This window comes from Dendropsophus ebraccatus, chromosome 15 (assembly GCF_027789765.1).
Source record: "Dendropsophus ebraccatus isolate aDenEbr1 chromosome 15, aDenEbr1.pat, whole genome shotgun sequence".
NCBI lineage: Eukaryota > Metazoa > Chordata > Amphibia > Anura > Hylidae > Dendropsophus > Dendropsophus ebraccatus.
The window spans coordinates 53,675,683-53,703,017 of NC_091468.1; the positions used below are offsets into that span (position 1 = coordinate 53,675,683).

Sequence of the window (27,335 nt, forward strand, 5' to 3'; positions counted from 1 at the left end):
ATTAAAAATCCGGATTAGAAAAGTTTTATTCAAAGGGGTTGTCCAGCGAAAATCTTTTTCTTTCAAATCCACTGGATTTAGAAAGTTATATAAATTTGTAATTTACTTCTATTTAAAAATCCTAAGTCTTCCAGTACTTATCGGCTGCTGTATGTCCGGCAGGAAATGTTTTTAGTCTGACACAGTGCTCTCTGCTGCCACCTCTGTCCGAGACAGGAACTATCCAGAGCATGAACGTTTTTCTATGGGGATTTGCTGCTTCTTTGGACAGTTCCTGTCTCAAACAAAGGTGGCAGCAGAGTGAACTGTGTCAGACTGGAAATAATACACCACTTCCTGCAGGACATATAGCAGCTGATAAGTACTGGAAGCCTGGAGATATTTAAATAGAAGTAAATTACAAATCTATATAACTTTCTAAAACCAGTTGAGTTGAAAGAAAAGTTCTGAATAACCCATTTAATAGAAATAGGTTAGTTGATTATAATAGTTGAGATCACCCATAGAGAAAGGGTCACAACTAATGTAGCGGGGGATGTAAAAAACTGAACATAAAGTGGTTTCCCATGATTAATTTTGTAGAAGAGGGGGGAAAAAATCATAGTTTTTGGTACAATTTTTTTTTAATTTCTTCTATTGTACACATTGGGCTTCCATTGGTCCAATACTTTAGAAGGCCACACATGGTATAACACTGGCCGTTCTGTGACCTGGGTGGGTCACAGAAAGGCCGGTGTTACTGAAGTTACTGCAGTACTGGCCAAATGATCTTCATTTCTGGTGAACTGCTGTGTGCGCCCACATCCCAATTAACCGCTGCACACAATGGAGTGTGCGGCCGGAGCCGCACACTCCATTGTGTGAACTGATACGTGTCTGCGACCGCTATTCAATGAATAGTAACCGCAGAAAACTGACGTCAGTTTTTCGTGCGGCCGCATGGAATCCCGGCCGGAATGTGTACTATGTGTATACGCTCCAGCCAGGATTCCATTCATTCAAATACAACGTATGTGTAGCATAAATCACGGCCGTTGTTGGAAATAGCAACAACGGACGTGCTTTATGCTGAACATACGTTGTGTGAACATGGCCTAATGCATAGAAATAGGTGAGAACTGTGTAAACTTTCTGTTTTTCTACCATGCCCCCAGCAAAATATAACTAAAATACCAGAGTACCCCTTTTATATATCGCACGTCTCTATCTGATATCACATTTGTTGCTTTATATGATACCTTTTATTTTCCAGTTTCTCAAGTTCTTCTCTTTGTTGCCTTTCAAATTCAAGTCTGGTAAGAAAGAAGAACACAGTTACACAAGGAATTTACCGGTCGAGAAGGAACAAAGCAATGAGTGATGACCATGGAAAATGTATTTAAGAAAGTTTTAACGCGAGATGGTTTATTTTTTTTTTTTGGTGGATTTCACATGAAATGAGAAATGGGTTTGACCAGAGCCGCTAATTAGGTTTCCAGCTGCTGGGCCCATCTAGGAGAAAGCGGAAATGTAAATGAATTTCTTGGGAGAAACTATTTAAGTGGTAATGTTAAGAAGGACGGATAAATGATTAGCACAGTCCTCGCAAGTTCACTACATTCAGACATGGCAATCAATATATAGAAATTGAATTTCTCTACCTTAGACAGATTGGTCCTTTTACAGGGAAAAAGCTGCCACCGGAGGTAGAGAGAAAGCAAAGTGATCAATTGTGAAAAGGTTAAAAGTAAAAATAAGAAAATTAGAAGCGAAGAGCAAACTGTTCAGATCTAACGTCCAAAAGGTAATGCAAGCAAGGCCGATAATGACTACGACAAGCGTTCAACATATAGACCCACTTCAAAAGGCATGTAACATAGGAGGTCCCCACAGAGGCTGCATTGATTTCTGTACATAGCAGAGGATGTAGACACAGCAAAACTAAGATTATTACCGATCAAAACTGATCAGATTTGAATGTATAATCGGTACTTTTACAAGAAAACAAGAAAATGCAATAGGTCAGAACACTTGATAGCAGTCAATGACTTTCACTTTTCCTGCTATAAGTATAGTGGAGAGCATGAGAAAAGATCACCGATTCTGAGGTGTTAAAGCGACTCTGTACCCACAATTATCCCCCTATCCCCCAAACCGCTTGTATCGTCGGATACCCAATATGTCCTGTGTCCGTTTCGGCAGGTGGCACAGTTATTGTCCTAAAAAACAACTTTTAAACTAGCAGCCCTGTGTCAAACCGGTATGGCCTAGCGTGTCTGTGCCCTAGGCCTGGACCGCCTTTCCATCCCTCTTCCCAACCCTCTTCACTATTAAGAATGTCCCAGGCAGGATTTCTCCTATTCATCACTTGTCTGCACTTGTGTTCAGACAAGTGATGAATAAGAGAAATTCTGTCTAGGGCATTCCTAATGGTGAAGAGGGCGGTGAGGAGGGATAGAAAGGCGGTGCAGGCCTAGGGCACAGACACTATAGGCCACACAAGTTCAAAAGTTGTTTCTTTTTAGGACAATAACTGCATCACCTGCTGAATAGAGCCCGGGAAAGATCTTGGATTAAAAGCAGCTATCAGACAGTAGAGGCAGCTGGGGTAGGTTGTGGATACAGAGTCACTTTAACATATGAAACTCAAATGGGGACATTTATGAAGCCCGGCATACGAGTAGATTTCTACCATGATTTACACCTGTCATGATAAATAAGTCATAATAAATCAGAAGCAGGAGGAGGCCGCGCACCCTCCCCCCTTCCCACCATAAGATGAGTGGGGGATACAGTAGGTGTACGCCTAGGAGAAAAGGCAAATCTGCGCCTTCTCCCTGGAGTACACCAGGGGCACAATGATAGTAAATGTCCCCCAAAGACTCTAATGGTTTTTCCATTTAAACTGAAAAGGAGAGTCTTTGAGTTCTCTTTTCAAACCTATAACATTATTAGTAGTACTTTTCCAACAAGTACTTCAGCACAGGATTGGTCCTCAACATCTGATTGGTTGGAGTCAGATGGTTGTAGCAAACACTTTGAAGGCCATGGACACCTTCCTTTTTTTATATTTTTTCCTGCTTTTTACTTATGAAGCAAAACCATTTTGACCAATGTTTCTCTTCTATAACCTTAGGCTACTGTAAACTACTGTACAATTGTACATTTAAAACAGCTAGAAGCCACACGTTCCCTCATCCATGCATTATTCTTTTCTCCCTTTTTCCATATACTTCAGTGTTGCCTAAAAAACCTTCACCGACGTGTACAGTTGCAGTTTTTATTCTATAAAGAAAGAAGAAGAAAAAAAACTAAACAAAAAGGTAACAAAGACCTCAGATAAACCTATAAACCTTGCCTGGCTATGTATCTCTCTCTGAATGCAGGATCACTAGAAACTGCCAATTGTAATATATTTCAGCTCTCTTCAAACTGTTAATTATATTAGAAATAGAAAAGAGATCTGCAGAGAAAGTAAGAAGAAAGGTATCAGAGTGTACAGACCTTAAAAGAACATAATAAAAGGGTACGTAAACAGGGGTTTCAATAAAGCACAAGGGAGGGTTGTACTTCTATTAGCCATAAGCGCTGTCACCAAAAGGTCATCCACGGATATTGGGAAAGTGGCGGCAAGGAGAGATAAAACGACATTTCTATGAAAGCTGGAAGAGCTGTGACTTGTGTGAAACAACTCATAGCAATAAACAGAGCCACACACCAGCATCAGGTCACATCATTCTCTATCACATCCAACAAATAAAGTAATGTAACTTGGTTAAGTGTGTCGATTCTCTTTTACTCCAGTGCCCCAGAGGTGACCTATGAGAAGAAGTATAAAAATGGCGATCTCTTTGGCGAGACTACTCCATAACTGGTTACAGTTTTATCAAAGTTGAAGTAGGGTTATTGAAACTGAAAAAAAAAAGAGTCAAATATCCGACAGCTGGTAAGACATCTGTATACAATAAAACCGCCGTTGTCCTCGGAGACTGTGGTTTGGGTCACAGTGGGGTTTTAGAGCTAAGAGTTACATGGCGCAAAATGTCTGTCTCATCCGTCCCTTGATAAAGCAGATCGTGCAACTGCTACTTTGGAAGCAGTAGATGTATATGAGATATCGAAGAGTCATAAATTAGTTTAATCTGCATATTTCGAGTTACCGTATTTTGCGGTGTATAAGACGACTGGGCGACCCCCAACTTTTCCAGTTAGAATATATAGAGTTTGGGATATACTCGCCATATAAGGCCTCATTCACACTACGGAATCAGCCGCATCCTGCCTTCAAGCTGTTTGGATGGGAGGGCTCGCGCTTCTCCGCTCAAAGAAATTACATGTCAATTCCTTAAGCGGAGGCTGGTGAGCCCTCCCATCCAAACACATTAAAGGCAGGATTCTGCGCCAAGTTCATGCGGGGAGTTTCCACACGGAATCTCAGCGCCAATTCCATAGTGTGAACGAGGCCTACGACTACCCCTCTTCCAACGCACACCAAATGAAAATGAAAAATGAGACAGCAGTGATATCTGAAAGTCAGAGAAGGAAGTGCAGTAATACAGGTAGCATACAAGCACGGGCCAGAAAGGTGAAAAAGGTGTGGGCCCAGTGTCACTCTACTGTATATCTTTTTTCCATACCCCGGAGGCCTGCAGCTTGCTCTGCCCTTCATCCTGCCGTCGCATGAAGGATTTGGGGATGTGGCCGTTTTTTGCTCCACCCACGGCATGAGGTGACCGCAGATTCTCCAGTCAAAAAGTTTCAAAGTTCCAAAGTTTTTCAACAACCACTCTATAACACGACACCCGGTGTATAAGATAACCTCTGACTTTTGAGAAGATTTTCCTGGGTTAAAAAGTAGTCTTATACGCAGGAAAATCCAATAAATATAGAGATCAGTGAATTTACAGTAATAAAAAAGCTAAGCCCTTCTTTATCTGCAATCCGCTCATCAGTCTGCTACCTTTTAACTGACTGCGGGTGCGTGGAAAAGCTGAATCCAAAACTACAATAAACCAATAATTGCTTTGTCTATGAATAATATGTGTGTGTCTGTAAGTGCCCCTCAGATATACGTTATAATGTACTTATACAACAGTCTGGTCCTCAACGTAGTGTGTATATAAAAGCCATATTCTTAAAATAAAAAATTGTGTCACTATCTAAATAGATAATATATTTTAATATAGAAAAATAAAGCTTCTTGTCTACAAAAGCACCCGGGAAGGATCGACACGGAATGGCATTGAGTTAAAAGTCAGCCGGCTGATGAGCGGATTGCAGATAATGAAGTGTTTTCGCTTTGTTATTACTGTAAATTCGCTCATCTCTAGTTAAATACTGTCACTGTCAGTACAAAAAACTAAGACAAATAAAAAGTTTAGATCGGTCCGAATGTGAGTACGAGAACGAGCAGGAGAGGAATGCGTTGAAGAGGACGCAAGTTGGAAAAAGTCAGGCTCCATAGAGCTGCAAAAGTCTGACTCTTTTCTCTAAGGCTGGGTACACACTGCGTTTTTAGCATACGTTTAACGGATCAGTTTTTCTCAACGGACAAAAAAAATAGTGTCAGCAACGTTTTTGTGTCCATCAAAAAAAACTGATCCGTTTTGATCCAGTCTTTTTTATAATGGAAGTCAATGGAAAAACGGATCAAAATGGATGCACACAAATGCATCCGTTTTTGCAATTTTAAAAAAAAAAAAAAAAACAGATGAAAAAAAAAGATTGCAAAAACGCAGTGTGAACCCAGCCTAACTCAGACCGTAGATTTGATGTGTTGCAGCACATTTTCTCCCGGCTCATTCTCCTGATCGGTACACATGTCACAAGTTTTTAGTAATGACGGTGACACTTTAAATGCTGTATCTGCTCTTTAGGGAGCTGTGTTGTCACAAATAATGCCCCTCTTCCCCATCTCTCACAGCATGCAGCCTCACAGGCACAGAGACAGACTGCAGCCGCACACCCACCTTCATTTTGTAGTATTCACACTCTTCATGTTATGTCCCAGTGATTATAAGAAAAAAAAACAGTTGATGTGGCATAGAGATATGTCAAAAGTTTCTGATTGTTCAGGTCTGAGTGTTCTGACCCCCAGTGATCTCTAGGCGTAGCCAGGAGAACGCGCGACTGAGTTCTCCTCTTCTCGATTCCTTCAGATCTCCGTCACGCTGCAGAAGATAAGCACATTTCAGTTTCTGAAGCTTGTCTTATGCAGCGAGACAGAAGCTGGAGAGAGAATTCCTTTGCCATGCTCTACTCCTAGTAAAAAGCTAGAGATCAGTGGGATCAGTCTGAATACTCAGACCCTGGCCAATTAAATACTTTGACATGCAAAAGTTAGTTTTTTTTTTCATAATGACATGGAGGCTTATTTTGAGTGGCCAAAAATGACTAAAAACACATTATTGTTCCATATATTGTTTTCATAGTTTTAGTATATGGTCAATTTTGGACCTTTTTTTGTTTTAAAGTGTCACTGTCGGTTAAATTTTTTTTTTTTTTTTTGCAGAAATCAATAGTACAGGTGATTTTAAGAAACTTTGTAATTGGGTTTATTAGCCGAAAAAAATGCATTTTTATCATGAAAAAGCAGTTTGAAGCTCTCCCCCCTGTCTTCATGGTTTTCTATGGGGAGGGGAGGGGTGGAGGGAGATGAGGCACCAAAACAGGACAACAAAGAGTTAATTTACAGCTACATCACCAGGCTATCTTCTCTGAAGTCACAACTGACCTCTCTGACCTCTGAATAGCAGCTTTCACACAGGTCCCGCTGTGTAATCCTTTGTTCTCTGCTCTTTGTTGCCCACTATTCTCCCTCCTTCCTCCTCCCCCTCCCTTCTCCATAGAACAGACAGGTCCTGACCGATGTAAACCAGTCGAGATTTCCTGATAATGAGCAGTGAATGAGAGGAGGGGAGGGGGGAGACCTGGGGAAAGGCTTTTTGAATGCAGATAATGGCATATTTGCCTAATAAACCCAATTACAAAGTTTCTTAAAATCGCCTGGACTATTGATTTCTGCAAAAAAAAAAAAAAAAAAAGAACTAACAGTGACACTTTAAGATTTTTTTTAGCAGTTCATTTTTTTTCTTTTTTTTTTTTTGGGGGGGGGGGGGGGGCGGGGGCTGGTATTTCTAGCCATTTGGGGGCTACGGCAAGGGGTACTGAAAAATTTCCCACTTGTACTGATTGCACAATTAAAATGAGTGTGCACAAATTACCATTTCTCCCACTGGATTCATTTGAATTTGATGGTAACAGAACAGTAATTTTTCTGATTTTTGAGCCATAAAATCCTAGTTTTTGGAGCATGCTAAAAATCATCTCAACAACATACTGGGGTAATTTCCTTACTCTAGAGAAGTTCTAAAGCGGTTTCTGAACACTGGTAGTCTTGCTGCCCTTGCATGGAGCCGGATTATGGGTGAGGAAAACTGGAAGAGTGCACACATAGAGGCCCACTTCTGCTAGGATAACGGGAGTCATAGGCGCCGATTGGCTGGATTGCGTGGTAATACTACACAGCCGATGGAAGCCGTAATAGCAACAAAAGGATTTAGGGCCAGATCACACGGAGTAAAACAAGCGGAATCCTGTCATCCTCCATGTCATGCTGGCAGTCTATGAGAGGCTTGCGCGCTTCCTCTCTCCCCTCGGAAGAATTGACAAAAGGATTTAGGGCCAGATCATGCGGAGTAAAACTGGCGGAAGCCTGCCAGCCATGTCATGCTGGAAGTCTATGGGATGCTTGCACGCTACCTCTCTCCGCTCGGAAGAGTTTACATGTCAATTCTTTCGCGTAGAGAGAGGAGGCGCGTAAGCCTTCCTATAGACTGCCAGCATGACACGGAGGCTGGCGGGATTCCTTTAGTTTTACTCCGTCCGCCCTTATTCGGACAATGGGTTTTAAGGGTGTCCCCTCTTTGTCGGCTCCATCTGGACCTGATGAAGAGGGGACAGGGACACCCTTGAAACGCATTGTTCGAATAAATCCTTTTGTTGTTATTAATATTAACACGCAATCTGGCCAATCAGAGCCTGGTATCCTAGCACAAGTGGACCTCACCAAGTGCACTCTTTTTCCTGTATTCTTTGCCAATGGTTACCCTATAATAAAATTATAAACCCTAATAAAAATTCCATGCATAAGACCGCCATGTCTGGGAAGCTGCAAGGGGCCGCCTGGACAATCTTTATATCGCCCAGGTGACCCATAGAAGAGAGTGGCGGTCTGCTGCCACCGCTCCTATTACACGGAGACCGCCACTGTGCTGCTCATTTTGTTTCAGCATAGTTAAAGACCACGACCAGCCGACATCATGCATGTCGGCTGACCGTGACCTTTTAACAAGCCCTATTACACCAGGAGATTATCGTCTGTAACAGTCGGTAATTGGCCAAGTACAGACGGTAATCGCTTTGTGTAATAGGACCTATAATTTTAGTTCATTGCCTCAATCAAAACAATCCTAAAGAACTTATTTAGAATAGAAAAAGTTGATTGATGATTGCAGAAAGTCTCATATGGTTTTAGCTTTAGATGAATAAAAATATCGGCCATAGATACATGAGTGAATAAAAGTATTGGGTATGGGGCTGGGGTGGTATGAGATGAAAGCTCCTAGCCTTAGGCGGTTACTGTAATACGGCGTGCTCCAGACACTGATTGAAATCAATTGGAAAGCACAAATGCACAGTTCATGACAGACCCTACAGCAAGTCTCGTGAACTCTGTATAGAAAGATGAAGATGTCTGCACGCTATTGTTACCAGATGACACGGCAATTAAATTATATACGAAAAGCTAAGAGTATCCCATAGTGAAGGTTCATTTGGACTCAAGCATCACAGTAAACAAGCAAGTAATCCAATCCCGGCGGATAATCATACAACCTACACAATAAAAACGACACAATACAGTTCTTCTCTAAAGAAAGGCTATTTACCCACTATTAAGTAATTGTGCCAGAATACAAAAAAATCTAACAAAGCTCTAGAAACGCCTCAGCTATAGGAACCGCTGTAAGTAAATGAACAAACACTGACAACAAACAAACCTCCCGTCACTAGGCGGCTTACAAATATCCCATAACAGCTAGTTACGGGATGAATGTTGTGGGGCTCGTGAATAGAATAGCATTGGCAAATATTGAATTAGTGAAATTATATGGGGGAAGAAACACTTCTGAATAGGTGTGCATGTAACAATCCTCCAATACAGTAATAGAGGATAATACTCGGGTTATAATATCTATTGCTTGATTATTATTATTATTATTTTTTTTTTTTTTTTTTTTTTAGATAAGTAAAAATTTCTAGGAAGAATGGGATGAGGGAAATGTGCAAAAGCAGAGGGTAAACTTTGGGGGGGCCTGGCCCCTTTTCCCCAGCCAAATTCACTAAGAGGCGCACGCAGGTGAAAATCATGATAAATGTGGCGTGGGAGGAGGCCACACCTTCTCCCCACCTTGCCACGCCCCCGGACCTCCCCTGCATCAGGCAAGGGGGGGGGAAACGGCAGCCGTACGCCCGGGAGAAGGGGCGAATCTACGTCTTCTCTCTTGCGTACTCTGCAAGTTTCATAAATGTCCCCCTTTAAGTGCAACTTAAGTATACACTTAAAATTGAGTTATAAGTTATAACACATAAGAATAGGGGTAAGGAAATGAAAATTTCTCACTTTTTATAACTCAAGAAAATTAAGAACCTGTCAGTTCCCTGTTGCCTTACAAACTGCCCCCATTACTTCATAGAAGCAATGAACATCATTCTAACGCTGTGTACATACATTTCCTACAACGGTCCCGTGAGCGCAGGTAACATCATACAAAGCCTGGTACATAAGCTGCCAATGAAGCCGGAGTGGGGAGGACATGGGTGCAGGCAGTGTCACTGGATGATGCTGCCACTTCTCCATGACTAGGTTAGTTACTAGAGATAAGCGAACCTCTTCTTTTGTCCGAACCCAAGCGTGCGGCAGTTAATTTCCTGTGGCTGAAGAAGTTGGATGCCATAGGTTGTATTCACGTTTTCCAGGACTCTCTAGGGCTGTATCCAACTTCTTCAGCTGCCGGTAACCAAATGCTGCATGCACAGGTTTGCTCATCTCTTTTAGTTACCATATGCTGATATTGCGGACCAGCTGTTTTTACAGCAGGGCATCACAGGAAACATAGAATGCTATTTACTACCATTTTGAGGTTGTGGGGCAGTTTGTAGGGCAATAACATGTAATAACATGTATTCTTCAAAAACAAGATCCCCTAAGATATTTCTTAGTGGGGAAGGCAAGGACAAAGCTATTAAGGAAAGTGTGGTGACCACCTGGCTTCTTCTTGGTCTTCAGTGATTAGACAGAGTACTATAGGGCACTATACTAGACTATAGGGCGAGTATCATAACAACAAGCACATCAGCTATAACAATCCCTGGACTCCCTGGTTACGACTGACTTTTTTTTTTTTTTTTGTAGAAATCAATAGTACAGGCATATAAAGAAACTTTGTAATTGAGTTTATTAGCAGAAAAATGCATTTTTATCCTCAAAAAGCAGTTTAAAGCTCTCCCCCGTCTTCATGTTTTTTTATGGAGAGGGGAGGGGTTGAGAGAGATGAGGCACCAAAACAGGACAACAAAGAGTTAATTTGCAGCTACATCACCAGGCTCTCTCCTCTAAACTCAGCACTGACCTCTCTGACCTCTAAATACTGGTTTTCACACAGCTCCCATTGTGTAATCCGTTGTTCTCTGCTGATGACTAATCTCCCTCCTCCTCCCCCCTCCCCTCTCCATAGGTTACAAAGGGCTCAGCTGATGTAATTTGTAAATTTCCTGATAATGAGCAGTGAATGAGAGAGAGGAGGGAGAGGGGGGACCTGGGGAAAGTCTTTTTGAATGCAGATAATGGCATATTTGCCTAATAAACCCAATTACAAAGTTTCAAAAAAATTGCCTGGACTATTGATTTCTGCAAAAAAGTAAATAAATAAATAAAACGGCAGTGACACTTTAAGCATACTTATGTGTAGTGGTCTGAAGCATAGAGTCATTAGTTCTCTTGCCAAGTACTAATAGGGGAACGCCAGACCAACAGAATCCACAATTAAACATTGGGTCTTAAGTTTTATTCTAGGAAGGCAACACAGCCTGTGTTTTAAGGGGATTATCTGACTTCCTTAAAAAAAAAAAATTATATATATATATATATATATATATATATTTATATATTATTCTTTTATGGCATAGTAATAAACTTGAGTGGTAGTTTCATTTAAGTAAACTGATTCAAGCCACATAGCTCAGGGGACACAAGGCCTGGCGCACAACCACCTGCCTTCTACAACGTAATGTATGACTTGAACTATTATTTATCACAACTTGTCTTCTGCAAGAAGAAAACCTTTTCAAAGTATATAAATCCACCTCTGATGTAAAACTGGGTACACAAAACAAATCGTGCTAGTAAAAACCTCGCCATAATAAACACACACAAAACAAGAATAAAACAAATTTTGAGCAGAAATAAGTGAGATGGCAGAAAATGAAGAAAAATAAACAGCGGCCTCACAGAACAAGTCATATAATCAATCTTCTCTCTTCCAAACTGCAGATGCAACTACTGAGAGTCTGGATAACCTTCAAGTTTAACCTCAAAGTCACTCAAGATTAGTAAAAAAAAAAAATAAGATCAGAAAATCAGGCTACATGTCACTGACATTCTGCGGGCACAAGCATGAAAACAGAAAATCACAAATAATGGAAACTTTAAAACACAGATGTGTTACCCAGGAGTTGTCCAGTCGAGTTATTTTTCACCATATAACAGGTTCTTTTGGAGATTTAAAGGGTTTGTAGCCTTAAAGGGGATGTCTGGTTTGGGCAGCACCATTTAGGGCTATGTTAACACACAGTATTTTTCTCAGTATTTTGCAACCAAAACCAGAAGTGGATTGAAAACACAGAAAGGATCTGTTCACACAATGTTAACATTTAGTGGATGGCTGCCATTTAATGGCAAATAATTGGCATTATTTTAAAATATCGGCCGTCGTTCTGAAATAACGGCCATTATTTGTCATAAAATGACGGCCATCCACTCAATTTCAACAGTGTGTGAACATAGCCTGTGTTTTCCATCCACTCCTGGTTTTGGTTGCAATAGGAGGACCAAAATACTGAGCAAAAATACTGTGTGTAAACATAGCCTAAGACTGTAGGGAGGTATTTCTATGTATTTTACAAAATATAACATAACATAACTTCAGTCTTGTCCCAAACTCTTCCACTATAACATACGGAATAACTAGGGGTCAGGTTACTCCCGCCTTCGAGTACGTTTTTAAAGAAAGAGATAACCACACCTAAATGGTGTGCCTGAAAGAGAAGAAAGGTGTCCAGAAGCACCCGGGCATAGCGAAGCAAGAGAACAATAGAGGGTACTCATTCTTAGTATAGTATTGGTATTGGTAATGACTTTTTTATAAAGGTACAAAATATAGTTTTCCTTAAGTAAAGAGAATCCTCAGTGGCACTCACCATAAAAAACACATTTATTGAAGTATGGACACACTTCGAGGAGGCTCCTTCCTGGCCTACGACCGTTTCAAGCCTCCCGGCGCTTTCTCAAGGCATCCTGATGTCTTGAGAAAGCGCTGGAGGAACATAGTGCTCGATGTTCCTGCTAAGTGTGTTCATACTTCAATAAAGGTGTTTTTTTGTGGTGAGTGCCACTGAGGATTCTCTTTACTTATGGAATACATGGATTATGATGACAGCTGAGCAACACTTACACCGTATGGATGAGAGCAGTGTCACCTGTAAGCCATAATATTGTATGCTGGGACTTGTAGTGCCGGTGACTGATCTGGACTTTAAAACAAAATATAGTATTGTTCGAGGTGCAAGTGTCTAGGAGGCGGAGTCAAGCCGCTGATGTGCCACAGCATCATCCACCACCTGCAGCCCCCTTCCTCCACCCTCATCTCTTCCTACCCAGCATTATTGGCATACAGGGCTTGAATTACAGTGACTACTGGTCCAAATGCAAAAGGAAATGGCCAAACTGGAATACAAGAGGTGATACAGAAGGCGACATCTGCTGATCAGCTCCATATTCTGCATCGGTAGTTTTTGTGCCTGTGGTCCTATAGTGTACTTGGCAAATTGGAAAATTGTACTTAAGGGACTACAGTGAAAAAAATAAAAGACTCAGGTTCATTTTCAGGTTCAACACTGTTGCACTGTAAGTTCCCCATATTGTTAGAGTTCCCCTTTAATTCCGTCAGCGACTTTTCCGGCTGGAACAACTGTTATTACAAAAGCCAGAGTGTTTTCCTGAAAGTCGTGTGTTCTGGTCAATACTGTGTATTAGTACAATACAACATATCCCCAGTGTCCTGCCGAGGAGCTGCCCTGTATGATACTTGCCTCTCTCCCTCAGAAAAGAAGCTTCAGCTTCTTCAGCTCTATTACATTAGCTTTGCCACTGCCAGCCTGAGATTGATCTGTTTGTTCCCCGTGGCTGTCGTGACATATTACACACCGCCTGTAACTCTCACTCAAAAATATTTATTCATATGCTTTTGGATGCTCGCGGCCTTTCATCAGATGAATTTTTTTTTCTTTCTTTTTTTTTTCCTATAGATCTTGCAGAGATTTATCTTCTGCCAAAGTAAAGCCTGATAAAAGCAACTTAATTTCAACATTTAAAGGGGTTTGGAGAGGCGAGAATTTCTTAGGGGTGAATTTACTCTTCTAGACAAGGCCTGTCTTATTCCCTTTTAAAGACTTTCTACTATATGTTTTCTAGACATGATCTGTTGTTTTCTGTTATCAGCCATTTGAACTGATAAAAGCCGCACAGCTGTGGTGATATCATCATGTGTGTCCTGTGCCTGGTGCGTCTTTCAGCTGGAGAAGACGCAGTGTGGGAGCCAGGAAAGGTAAGTCAAACCCAGTCTCTAGGTGGGGGTACTAATGGGGCAGTAAGTGACAAGTATATGGGGGACTATGGTGGGGGCTGGCTACTATAAGGGACAATGTTTGGAGGGCTAGCTACTATATGCATCGCTATCGGGCGAGCTAACTACTTTGTGGGACACCATTGGGAGGGCTTTATTGTCTCTTCACCCTGCCCTCCACCTTCCTATACCTCACATGTCATAGCAATTTATCACATAATTTATCATAGTGCACAACGCTAGGAGACACACGCGACTCTGACACTGCCAGGAATGCTGCACGCCCGCTTCAATAAATATTAAAGGGGTAGTGCGGCGCTAAGAAATTATTCACAAAATAACACACATTACAAAGTTATACAACTTTGTAATGTATGTTATGTATGTGAATGGCCCCCTTCCCGTGTCCCACCACCCCTGCACGTGTACCCGGAAGTGTAGTGCATTATACATATCTGATTCGTGTTGACCCCCATCCGCCGTCTTCTGACAGTGATGTAATCTTCGGGAGGCCGGCCGACCCGCTCTTGCCATCCCTCATGTCGGCCCCCCTCTGCCGCGTCATAACTGTGCTCAGCCGCGATTGGCTGAGCATAACTGTGCTCAGCCAATCGCGGCAGAGGGGGGCCGGCATGAGGGACGGCAGGAGCGGGTCGGCCGGCCTCCAGAAGATGACGTCTTTGACGGGGTCGGTGGACACGAATCAGGTATGTATAATGCACTACACTTCAGGGTCCACGTGTGGGGGTCAGGGAACACAGGGAAGGGGGCCATTCACATACATAACATACATTAAAAAGTTTTATAACTTTGTAATGTGTGTTATTTTGTGAATAATTTCTTAGCGCCGCACTACCCCTTTAACCCCTTAGCGACCCATGACGTATCTGATACGTCATGGTGCCGCTCGGGGTGTTCAGAGCGGGGTCCCGCCGGGACCCCGCTCTGAACGGCGCTGATCCTGGCTGACATGTGCAGCCGGGCAGTGCCTCTATTAGCCGGCGCAGGTCCCGTTGCCGCGCCGGCTAATTAAGCCTCTAAGTGCAGCTGTCAAACCTGACAGCTGCACTTAGAGGCTTCAGACCTCACGTCCCTGGTGTCTAGTGGGACGGATCTCCCCCCGCGATCGCATCGCGGGGGGGAGATCCGTTCTTCTGCCCGTGCCGGGCCTCAGCGTCGGAATGACGCTGATCCCGGCTCGGCAATAGATTGCTGTGGCCTGCAGCAGGCCATAGCAATCTATGACCGATCTGATCGATCTTTGCTGTGTATATACACAGCATTGATCTCTATGAGAGATCAGTGCTGTCTATATACAAGTCCCCCAGGGGGACTTCTAGTTACAGTAAAAAAAAAAAGTAAAAAAGTGTTTTTATTAATAAAAAATCCCCTCCCCTAATAAAAGTCCAAATCACCCCCCTTTTCCCATTTTATAAATATAAATTAATAAATAAATAAATAAACATATTTAGTATCGCCGCGCGCGTAATCGCCCGAACTATTAATTAATCACATTCCTGGTCTCGCACGGTAAACGGCGTCAGCGCATTTTTGGTCGCATCAAATCCAGAAAAAATGTAATAAAAAACTATCAAAAAGTCGTATATGCGCAATCAAGGTAACGATAGAAAGAACACATCATGGCGCAAAAACTGACACCTGACACAGCCCCATAGACCAAAGGATAAAAGTGCTATAAGCCTGGGAATGGAGCGATTTTAAGAACGTATATTTGTTAACAATGGTTTTATATTTTTTACAGGCCATCAGATACAATATAAGTTATACATGTTATATATTATAGTAATCGTAACGACTTGAGGAACATGCATAACAAGTCAGTTTTACCATAGGATGGACGGCGTAAATGCAAAACTCCCCGAAATCAAAACAAATTCGTTTTTTTTTTCCAATTTGACAGCGCAAATGATTTTTTTCCGGTTTCGCAGCATATGTTATGGAAAAATAATGCCTGTCATTGCAAAGTACAATTGGTTTCGCAAAAAATAAGCGCTCATATACGTCTCTAGGTGAAAAAATGCAAGCACTATGGACTTTTAAACTTAAAATGGAATAAGCAAAAGCGCAAAAACAAAAATAGGCTTTGACCTTAAGGGGTTAAGGTTGGCTCCAGACATGGTCCAATTTGAAAATTTTGGCCCCCTATGTATTTCAGTTTGACAGTCCTGATCTAGGAGATCAGCGTTAATATCCGGCAGGCATCGTAGCGTTTAATACAACCCTAGGTTTCGGTTCTGCGTACTAGAAAAATGTAGGTCATGTTACATCTAAGGTATCAAGAGACAGTGGGTCACCAGGCCTCTAAACAAACATCCATTTAGAGACAACGATAGTTCCACACAGATGGCCCAATAATAACACCCATCACTATCCACTCATTCCTTGAGATCATACACCCAGTGATCATACATTAAGGGGGGATTTATGAAGACCAGCGTACTCACACGTCGGTCCAAAATTAGGCCCCGACCCCTTTTCACAGCCGCATTCGCTAGGAGGCGCTTGTCGTACCAAATCTATACCTGCTTCCAGCAAGTGTAGATTTGGTTCATGATTAAATCATTATAAATGAGGAGCAGGAGGAGGCCACGCCTTCTTTCTGCCTGGTGGAATGCCTTAGGAATGCCCCTAGAACAATTTCTCCTATTCTCCTATTCATCACCTGTGTGAGCACTACACATGAGCTGGATCGTTAAGGCACCTGTGCAGTGTTCAGACAGGAGAGGAATAGGAAAAATCCTGCCTGGGGGCATTCCTAGTGATGAGGAGGGACGTAGGGGTGTTGCAAACTTAGGGCATACATACTCTAGGCCACACCAATTTGACACAGGGCTACAAGTTTAAAAGTTGTTTTTTAGGACAATAACTGCATCACCTGCCAAACAGACCCCAGGACAAATCTTGGATTAAAAGCATCTATCAGACGGTACATGCAGTTTGGGGTGGGCAGATTGTGGGTACAGAGTCGCTTTAAGGTTTCTGTACACATTACTGTCTGCTACACCTGCTTATGAAGCCAAAACTCAATTGTCACATCAATGGAAAGAAGGATCAGGTCATTAGGTTTTAACCTTTGGCTGACCTGATCCATTTACTTTCAGGACAAATAGGCCCCTGCCAGATATGTCTGACAGCAGTTTATTTCCCCCTTCCCATTCAAAACACAAGCACACATGGGGGGGGGGGGGGGCAACCGCTATCTAAAATGTATGACCAACTTAAATCCTAAAGCTCAGCATGCTTTTTAAAATCTCCATTTATTTTATTATACCGCTTCTCTGTTCTTTTCTGTATAAAAATGTTTTGTTCAGACAGTTTGTTACATCATGTCTGAAGAAGAGACCTGAGGAGTCTCGTAATCTCACTTTAACCTCATTTGCAAGGTTTTGGTACACCATTAAACGTACCAAGACTTTAATATGAAAGTCATACAACTTTTATTTTTCTTTCTAATTATTACTGGAGATCTTTATAGTACAAAGCACGAACATACTGTACAGGTTTGGTGTCCATTAGCTAACTCACAATGGCATGCGTATAAAAGACAATAACAAAAATAGAACCTTCATAAATAACACACAAAAAAAAAAACAAAAAACAGATACACATACATTTTATACTCACCAACCCTTTGGTGACGATCGCAGCTTGAATCTCCCGCTGTCGGCGTCTTCGGATCTCCCTCACTTCAGGGTTTCATTGAAGTGTTTAATGGCAGTCTTTTCATTGGCTGGAGCGAATCACATGGCTTGCAGCTTGCTCAGCCAATCAGGGCTGAGGGCGGAATGGGGCCAGATAGCTTACTAACATACATTACAATATTATACTGTATAATGTTGCAATGTGTGTTAACCCCCTAGTGACCGACGTATCAGCCTTTTACGGCGGTCACTACTGGGCTTTATTCTGTCCCGTCAGCTTTTTATGGCGGGGACAGAATAAATGCTACTGGCGCAGGAGCACCGGTACCATAGGAGATCAGTTGTCAGTGTGCCAGCTGACCTCCTGCTGCAACTACTGCCCTGGGTAGTTTTAACCCGTTAAATGCCGCTGTCAAGTCATGTAATGAGTTCCAGTCATGTGCAGTACTATACTCACCTGATTGGAAGCCCCACGCTGAGGCCTGGGTCCCCAATCAGCGTCATGGCAATCCTGGGGGGCCTTCTAAAGGCCCCCGGGGTAGCCATTGTAAAGGCTCTACACAGGGGCTACACGCGCGCATGTGCATTGGCAGCCTTTCATTGGCTGGAACGCCTCACATGGCTTATAGCTTGCTCAGCACTGATTGGCTGAGCAAGCTGGAAGCCATGTAATGTGATCCAGCCAATGAAAAGGCAGCCAATGTACATGCGAACCAGTAGCCTTAAGTCCCATTCATTTCACTGGAACCCGGAAGTAAAGGAGATCCGAACGCCGACTAGAGCTGGCAAAGACTGCAGCCGGTGGTAAATTTAATGGCGATCGTCACCGGAGGGATGGTAAGTATGAAAGGTATGTGTGTCAGTGTTTTTTTTTTTTTGTTTTTAGGGAACACCGGAGTTATCCTTTAAGTTATTTTCTATCTCTATATTCTTTTACTCGATCTCCATTCAGATGATATGCGCTGTTCGGTGTAACTCATCACAGCTCGGCTGAGCACAATGAGCGGCAATATAATCTAACAGGACGAGCAGTGTAGGCAGCTTACAAAAGTTTTTTTACACCCTTAGATTCGGTCACTATGGCAACAGCTGTTGACAGGTGATTGAGGAGGAAATATTTTATTCCTCCTATTATAACTTATATAAATAAAAGTGCAAAACCAGGAGGAACTTTTTCTCAGCTATTAAAAGTTAAAATAGTTGCGCACAAGCATGCCTGCACCTATTCTACAAGATGGTGCGGTTCTATCATTTTTTTTCTATTAAATTATGACACATTCAGAGTCAGACAGAAGGAAAGCGTATTCGCAGTCACCCTGCACTTGGCACGAGCCACACGGTGATCATGAGCTTGGCAGACGAGACTGGTTATACTTTGAATGTAACATAAAAAGTACAAGCAGGATTGCAATTTTCCTTATGTGCTCGGAAAGCTTTGACAATCCCGCAGACGAACTGTGATTAAAGGACTAAGGTTACATCGAAAAAGGGATTTTGACAATGGAAAATCAACACATCTCCGTAGGGCAAAAGCTTCAGAATTATGTTAAAATCGCAGCAAGACGCTATCTGGTTTACCTGACTGTTTGCTTCTTTGAAAGAACAAATTAAATTGAATGTGTCAGAAAGAAAAAATAATTATTTACTTATTTTATGGATTTCTTGCAGTTTATAAACATCAACACGTTCAGCACATCCATCCCTGAATGTAATGGGGTTCACAATCTGAATTCCCTACCTTGAAGGGGTTGACTGGTGTTGGACTTATTTGCCCGATCCTCTTTAATCTGACCCAGGGATAGAACGGCGCCGTCACGGGGAAGACGGTGCTGCGGTCCGTTTTTTCGACCGCGGCCCAGTTTCCCTGTATGGCGCCGTTTTATCAGCAGGTCCCGGGTCGGAGGTAAAGCACAGGAGGCGGGCCGGGCTGCCCCCAGTGGGAGGAATCCCCCATCCCTGTATGACGCGGCTCCATTGATTCTTATGAAGCCCCGTCATAGAGGGGAGGGAACTGGGGGCGGCCCGGGACCCGTTCTATCCCTGGGTCAAATTAAAGAGGATGTACCTGATGGTACATCCTCTTTAAAGCAAATGTACCACTAGGTACGTCGCTTTTTTTTTTTTTTTTTTTAACATGAACAGACTGGCTCCAGCACAGAGATGCCAGTGCTGACATTCTTTTTTTGAACCATCGACTGGTTCCCACGCATGACACTGGTCTATTCCCGAGCACCGGCCCTGAGCACTAGGGGCAGGCCCGATGGCCCCCAATGTGACGATCTCCTTTCCCCCATGGGATGCAACTCCACTGATTTTAATGAAGCCAAGTCACAGAAGGGAGGGGGTTCCATCACACTAGGAGTCGGCGGGCCGATGCTCAGGAATAGACCAGTACCGTGCGCAGGAACTGGGTGGTGGTTGAAAAAAAGGCCCTCGGCACTGGCATCCCTGTACTGGTGCCAGTCTGTTAATGTAAAAAACACAAAGCGATGTACCTAGTGGTACATTCACTTTAAAGAGAGTGTAATAGCGTGTTTTGGAATAAAATATAAAACTAGTGCAAGACGGCAAGCTCAAATTGATATCCTAGAGCATTGGATTACTCCAAAATCTAACTTTTGGTCAGCCTGCAAATATCCTGGAAGGGTGGCCCAGCTGATAATGTTCCACCACTTCATTATTTTTCTTGCCTCTCCCACTTTTGTCACTGAACTAAGCACTAAAATATGTTACTCTACTCTCACCACTTTTCAGAAGTGGATGGGGTTATTGGGAGAGGACAGGGCACACATTTCCAACAAATTTATTAGTATTAAATACAACAAAATACAGTGATCACTCAACTTACAATGGCCTCAAGATATAATATTTTCAACATGCAATGGTCCTTTCTAGACCATCGTAACTTGAGACCGGACAGAACATACAATGCTACATACAGTCAGGATCTGCGGCACATGTAAATAACTAGATGATCAACCAATGAAACTGGCCATTTAACTGGTAAACCCCAGTATTAGTGAAGTGCCTGCACTGGTTGGCTGTCTAGCAGTTATTCTCTTAGTATAGTGTGATACTACACTCACCGGACACTTTATTAGGTACACCTGTCCAACTGCATGTTACCACTTAATTTCTAATCAGCCAATCACATGGCGGCAACTCAGTGCATTTAGGCATGTAGACATGGTCAAGACAATCTCCTGCAGTTCAAACCGAGCATCAGTATGGGGAAGAAAGGTGATTTGAGTGCCTTTGAACGTGGCATGGTTGTTGGTGCCAGAAGGGCTGGTCTGAGCATTTCAGAAACTGCTGATCTACTGGGATTTTCACGCACAACCATCTCTAGGGTTTACAGAGAATGGTCCGAAAAAAAAAAAACCATCCAGTGAGCGGCAGTTCGGTGGGCGGAAATGCCTTGTTGATGCCAGAGGTCAGAGGAGAATGGGCAGACTGGTTCGAGCTGATAGAAAGGCAACAGTGACTCAAATAGCCAACCGTTACAACCAAGGTAGGCAGAAGAGCATCTCTGAACGCACAGTACCTCCAACTTTGAGGCAGATGGGCTACAGCAGCAGAAGACCACCCGTTACTAGCATGGTGTACCTAATAAAGTGGCCGGTGAGTGTACATGTCCTGTGCTGCTCTTTACCCGAGCCAGTTTTCCATAGAATTTTTGTCTCAACATACAATGGTTTCAACATACAATGGTTTCAACATACAATGGTCGTCCTGGAACCAATTAATATCGTATGTTGAGGGACCACTGTAGTGCAAACTAGCACAAATCTACAGATTTAGAGTTTATTTTCTGTCTTTAGGACAGTCCAAGGCGAAAGTCTCTAAACAAATTAGGTGAACTTTACTCCAATGCACTTTATGGCCAGAAGTGACATTCATAATCGGTCATTTTGGGTTATAGAGATGATAGTCATCCAGTGCCCAGGGAGCATAGGAATGTATTGGTTTTGGTTTCTTTCCATACACCCACTCTTTGTCTGTCATTCTTGTTGTTACTCATACACTTGTATGCCTTGAATTGTTACGTAAGGATTGTAAACCCAGACAAGGTCCTCTATACCTACTGTATGTACCAGTGTGTCATTTATTTTATTCATGTGGCTTTGTCTCAGCCTTGCCCCTTTCTACAATGTCATTTTGCTCTTCAAAGGGGTTATACAATTTACTGTATATATAAGCAAAAGAAAAAACAGAAAAAGAAAAAAATCTAACAATGAGAAGTCTGTTACTTGATTCAGAAAAAAACAACATTACTGATAAAAGACCAAGGAGTTTACCACTTTTTCAAGGACACTTTCATTATCAGCAGCATCATTTTTTTCTGGCTTACCCAGGGTTGTAAAGCATAACAGCCGAGAGATTTTCACATGATTTTGAGAGATCGGTCATGGACAAACTAAACGAGGAAAGCAAACCGCTCTGTAGAACAAAAGGTACAAGACAAGTGATGGATATATTAAATTTTATAAAAAAAAAAAAAGTTATATTACTTAAAGGGAAGGTGTCATCAGAAAATTATCTATTGTTTAAATCAAGGTTTTATGTTAAAGAAATTTCAAGATTTTTTTTGCCTCACTTCCTATCGTATTACCATTATCTATATTTTAATATAATCGTGAAATCTTTACCTTTCTGGCCAATAAGAAAAGGCTGCCCCTCCCTGTTCCTTATAATCACAGACAGAATTAGGTAGCTTTAGTATATGGATATAGTGGGATTACATCATTCACAATAGGTGATGGTCACAGCTCTCTTCCTCCCTCAACCTGCACTGTGACCTCTACTCAAAAGTTTCATTGGTGGGGGTGGGGGTGTGGGTGCTGCGATCTTTACTGATCGCTGCAATTAACAGGCAGAAACAATACTCAGCTGTGCGCTTCTCTGTACTCATTTTATCAATCAATCAATCAATCAATCAATTCACTCACCGTCATGGCCATCTTATCCTATCTGCGCTGGGTGGTGTTCCTGCTCTTTGTCATCCTCTGCTCTGTCGCTAGTCCTTAAGACTTTGCAGTCTAGTAGCATGCAGTTTGTGTCTTGTGTCTCTGCATGAAGTTTAGATCCAGTAACTAGAGGGGGTACGTGTGCACTCTTCCCAGATTTAAAGGCTTAGTGTCTTAATTATCTCCACCTGTGGCCTAGGTATATAAGGAGACTTACTGCACACATGGCCTTCCTGAGTGTTAAAGGTCCTTTGGTCCTGCTAGATCTGTTGTGGCTGCTTTTGCAAGAGTCTCCTGTAGCCATATTTCCCAGCTATAGTGTTCCTGCACTCTCTGTCCTTGTCCCTGTGTTCCAGCTGTGGTGTTTCCGAGTCCTGGTCTTCCTGCTGTCTGACCCTGCACTAATAGTTGGTTCCTGTATTCCACCATGTGAGCTGCAATGTGTGACATGCACCTGTTTATTTGTCACCTGCTTCCGTCACCTGCATCTGGTTGGTTTTGTGTTCTGTTTGGCAACTAAGGTGGTTACTAGAGATGAGTGAACCTGGAGCATGCTCGAGTCCATCCGAACCCGAACTTTCGGCATTTGATTAGCGGTGGCTGCTGAACTTGGATTAAGCCCTAAGGCTATGTGGAAATCATGGATATAGTCATTGGCTGTATCCATGTTTTCCAGACAACCTTAGAGCTTTATCCAAGTTCTGCAGCCCCCGCTAATCAAATACCGAAAGTTCGGGTTCGGATCGTCTCGAACCCGGTTCACTCATCTCTAGTGGTTACCATTGTTCTCATCTAATCTGCTCGGACCAGCTGCCAGTTGTTCTGTGTGTCTGAAAAAGTAGCGACCTGGCGTGTCCTCCAGGAAAGCCTATCTCCGCCATCAGGAGTATTTTGTGAAGAACGGAGAACACGCTTCGACATTGCCCTTAGAAACAGACAGTTACCTGACACACTTGGCTCACGTTCACCGATCCTGACACAGACTCCCACCGATCACTATGACATGTCGAAAGTTTTCTCAGAGGAGGGCAAATGATCAATCGTTCAGACATAATGCTTTTTATTGGCCAGCGAAAATAAAAGATTACATTTCTGCAAGACTGCTATTTTATCTCTTTCTCTCTCTATGAGAGCAATAATAATTTTTTTGAACTGGACTACACCAAATCTCTTGCTCACAAAAATCTTTTGAAATTATAGTTACATTTTAAATTCTGTTAAAGGGGTTATCCAGCGCTACAAAAACACGGCCATTTTTCCCCCTACTGTTGTCTCCAGTTCAGGTGCGGTTTGCAATTAAGCTCCATTTACTTCAATGGAACTGAGTTTCAAAATCCCACCCAAACTGGAGACAACAGTAGGGGGAAAGTGGCCATGTTTTTGTAGTGCTGTATAACCCCTTTAACGCATGAGAGGGTAAGTCAGGCAAGATGGCCACCATACTATACCATACAATTTTTTTTTTAATAAAAACAAAGAAAATATGTTTCACCTGAAAACAAAACTGTTGGTTGTGAGCTGTGACTAGTCTCTATGGGCAAAAATAGACAGTTTTTTTTTCCCGGGTGCATATGATTTTTATCTGTTTTATCTAAAACATTAGTTAGACAACTCAAATATTTCTGGTCAGATCATTATACATATTTTTCCTACCTTCCTCTTTTCTCTTAATTTGGCAGCTTCTTTTGGATGATTAAAGCGAAACATGTTGGTCCTTCCCAAGAGGATAACCGCACCTGGAAATAGAAACCATAAAGAGTTCACATGTCCAAAAGATTTTATTTGATGAGGTAAAATAATCCAAAGATAAATTTCAATGAAAACACAATATTTAAGTGGTAACATGCTAATCATTGGGGGTCTGACTGCTGGAAGCCCCACCAATCTTAACAACAGTGATCTAGTTCTCCCTAGAAAAAAAATACAAACTTTTCAGCTCACAAGGAGAATTTCACAAATCTAAAGGTAGGACGGTGAAGGTGCATTTGTATGAACCTAATGTTTTTTGGTTTTTATTTTCTTGTATGTTTTAAAATGAATAAAAATTATATTACATGAAAACTCTTAGACAATGCTCCAACATTGCTAACAGGGAAACTTTATTTTACTGTTGACTGACCCCGGCAGAAACTGAAGGAAACCCTATAATTTATTTTGTATCCTTCAGAAATTGTATGACCGCAGATCATAGAAGGGACTGTAATGTTTGAAAAAGTTACATTTAAAGGCTTATTGTTATGAGCAGAACTTTTCGTTAGGCACCACTCCTTCCTCTCTCACTTCCTAGTTTTGCGGGACGCGCAAGGATGGGACCTATCGGGTGCGGGGCTGAATCAGCTCAGTGAGTCTCCAACTGGGAATACTGGCAATCCACAAGCCCTGGAGATGTGTGGGATCTCAGAGGGAGACACAGAAATGTATACCGCCCCTGAGGTCCTGAGCAGCTGAGTGACATCACAGCTTGGCCATTGCTCACAGAGCGGAGAGCAGTGGTAAGAAACCTAGGCAATGAGCTGTTAGCTATAGGCAGAGAAATCGGGGCCAATAAGCAGAACTAAGCAATTTTGCTACAGCAAAGCTTGCGGTTGCATTCACTATTACCTAATAAAAGGTCAGGTGATGAGAATACCTCTTTAGACTATGTTCCCACACAGTATTTTTGCTCAGTATTTTGCAACCAAAGCCAGGAGTGGATTGAAAACACAGAAAGGCTATGTTCACACACTGTTAAAATTTAGTGGATGTCCGTCATTTAATGGCAAAAAATTGCTGTTATTTTAAAACAACCACCGTTGTTTTAAAATCACGTCCTTTTTTTGCCATTAAATGACGGCCATCCACTAAATTTTAACAGTGCGGGAACATAGCCTTTCTGTGTTTTCAATCCACTCCTGGGTTGGTTGCAAAATACTGAGCAAAATACTAAGCAAAAATAACCTAAAAACACAAAAAAATGTCATACCTCTGAATAAAATACTTAACCTTAAAACAAATACAAATGAATTTGTCCTCTACCAGAGACAGAATGTAAAGCGGAATGGAAGCGATTCCACATGCCATATTACAAGACGACTTGGAGAAAAAAATAAAATATAATAAAATGCAATTTTATCTGGCTGCAGTTCCGGGGCTAATCTCATTACCGCCGTCATGTGATGGTTCATATTTTTAAACACTTTTCGACTTTTCCCGGCCGATTATTTTGAAGACCAATCATCTAAACCTTCATGTAAATTCATCCACACTTGTTGATCTTCCTTGTTCCCAATCTTGCCACCACTCAAATGTATTATCAGCCATCTGCCAATTACTGAGCGCTAAGCCCGGGGAGGTGCAGTTAAGCTCTCGGCAGCTTCAAATGTTCCAACAAAGTCCTTATACCAGTTCAGCTAAGTGTCATATTAAAAAGACTTGTAAGATAGAAAGAAAATGCCGTAGGGGGAAGGATCGGAATTACAAATGAGTCTATTGGAATAAAACAATTAAATAAGTCCCTTAAGGAAGAAAAATAACCTGATTATTAACCTTGCATTAAAGTTGCCGGAACTATTTATGAGCCGGGTCTCAATTCTCGCAAAGCCGCGTATTACATTAAATGCTTTGCATAAGGCAACGGCAGAACAGTGAGATTTTGCCGAGTTGGATATTTCCACATTACTTTGATCAGCTCAGTAATCTGAGAAATGTGTGTTAATAATAACAAAACAGATGGTGGATTGATGAACTAGGCGGAAGGTTAAGCACAATGGTTATGTACGTAGCATAGCTCATTTCATTCACGCCGCATTCTCCTCCGTCTCCTAGGCCGCTCTTCGTATTAATTTAGTCAGCCTTGACTACAGAATCGTTTCTTACATATTAAAAGCTGTTCGGATGTATATATCTCTGCCATTGGCTGCTGCCAGACTGTACTGCAGGAGCCTGGCCAAAATCCTGAACGTCGGCACATTATAGAAACTTCTAATTAAATGATTTGCAAATAAATTCCTTGTGCTAGATCTTTAGTAATAGAAGTTATCTATCAAATACTCTTGTGATGCTGATGTATCCTAAGGAGAGGTTCATACATTAGACCTTAAAGGGGTATACCCATTTTAGCTAATATAATTATACTTGCGGGGGTTATCAAGTTAAAGCGACTCTGTACCCACAATCTGACCCCCCCCAAACCGCTTGTACCATCAGATAGCTGCTTTTAATCCGAAATCTGTCCTGGGATCCGTTCGGCTGGTGATGCAGTTATTGTCCTAAAAAGCAACGTTTAAACTTGCAGCCCTGTGTCAAATTGGTGTGGCCTAGAGAACCTGTCCCTAGGCCTGCAGCACCCCCTCCGCCCCACCCTCTTCATCATTAAGAAAGCTCCCAGGCAGGAGCTTGCGCACCGGCAGCCTTTTCATTGGCTGGAGCGCATCACATAGTTTTCAACAAGCTCAGCCAATCAGGGCTGAGCAAGCTGGAAGACATGTGATGCGCTCCAGCCAATGAAAAGGCTGCTGGAGCGCAAGTGCACTGGCAGCCTTTTCTCTCCCATTCACTTTCCATGAAGACGCCAAGGAGGAAGAAGACCTGGCCCGCCCCCGGCTCTGACGTCGTCGTCACCAGATGGCGCCCAGGAGAAGAGGACGGTGGTAATGTATGTAATTGGTAATGTATAATTTCTTTAACTACCGGGGTAGAGATGAGCGAACCAGCCGGATTTCTGGTTCGTATGAATCAGAAATCTCGGCGGCTGACTCCCGCTGCCTGCTCCCTCCGTGCAGTGGATG

The 27,335-nt window shown here is 42.3% G+C and overlaps 1 protein-coding gene across 5 annotated transcripts in view; it reads right to left on the reverse strand.

Annotated features, from left to right (window-relative positions):
* The window catches only part of KIF16B (kinesin family member 16B), a 244,720-nt gene that overhangs the window by 105,442 nt on the left and 111,943 nt on the right, over positions 1 to 27,335 (reverse strand). For 4 of the 5 annotated variants that reach the window (XM_069955207.1, XM_069955205.1, XM_069955206.1 and 1 more), the window contains exons 16-18: positions 24,223 to 24,305; positions 21,954 to 22,042; positions 1,239 to 1,292 (exon numbers count right to left, since the gene is read on the reverse strand). In XM_069955207.1, the coding sequence (XP_069811308.1) occupies positions 1,239 to 1,292; positions 21,954 to 22,042; positions 24,223 to 24,305 (226 nt within the window). Of the gene's footprint in view, positions 1 to 1,238; positions 1,293 to 5,948; positions 6,009 to 21,953; positions 22,043 to 24,222; positions 24,306 to 27,335 lie in introns of those variants that run through there. The other variant, XM_069955208.1, reaches the window with a different exon arrangement.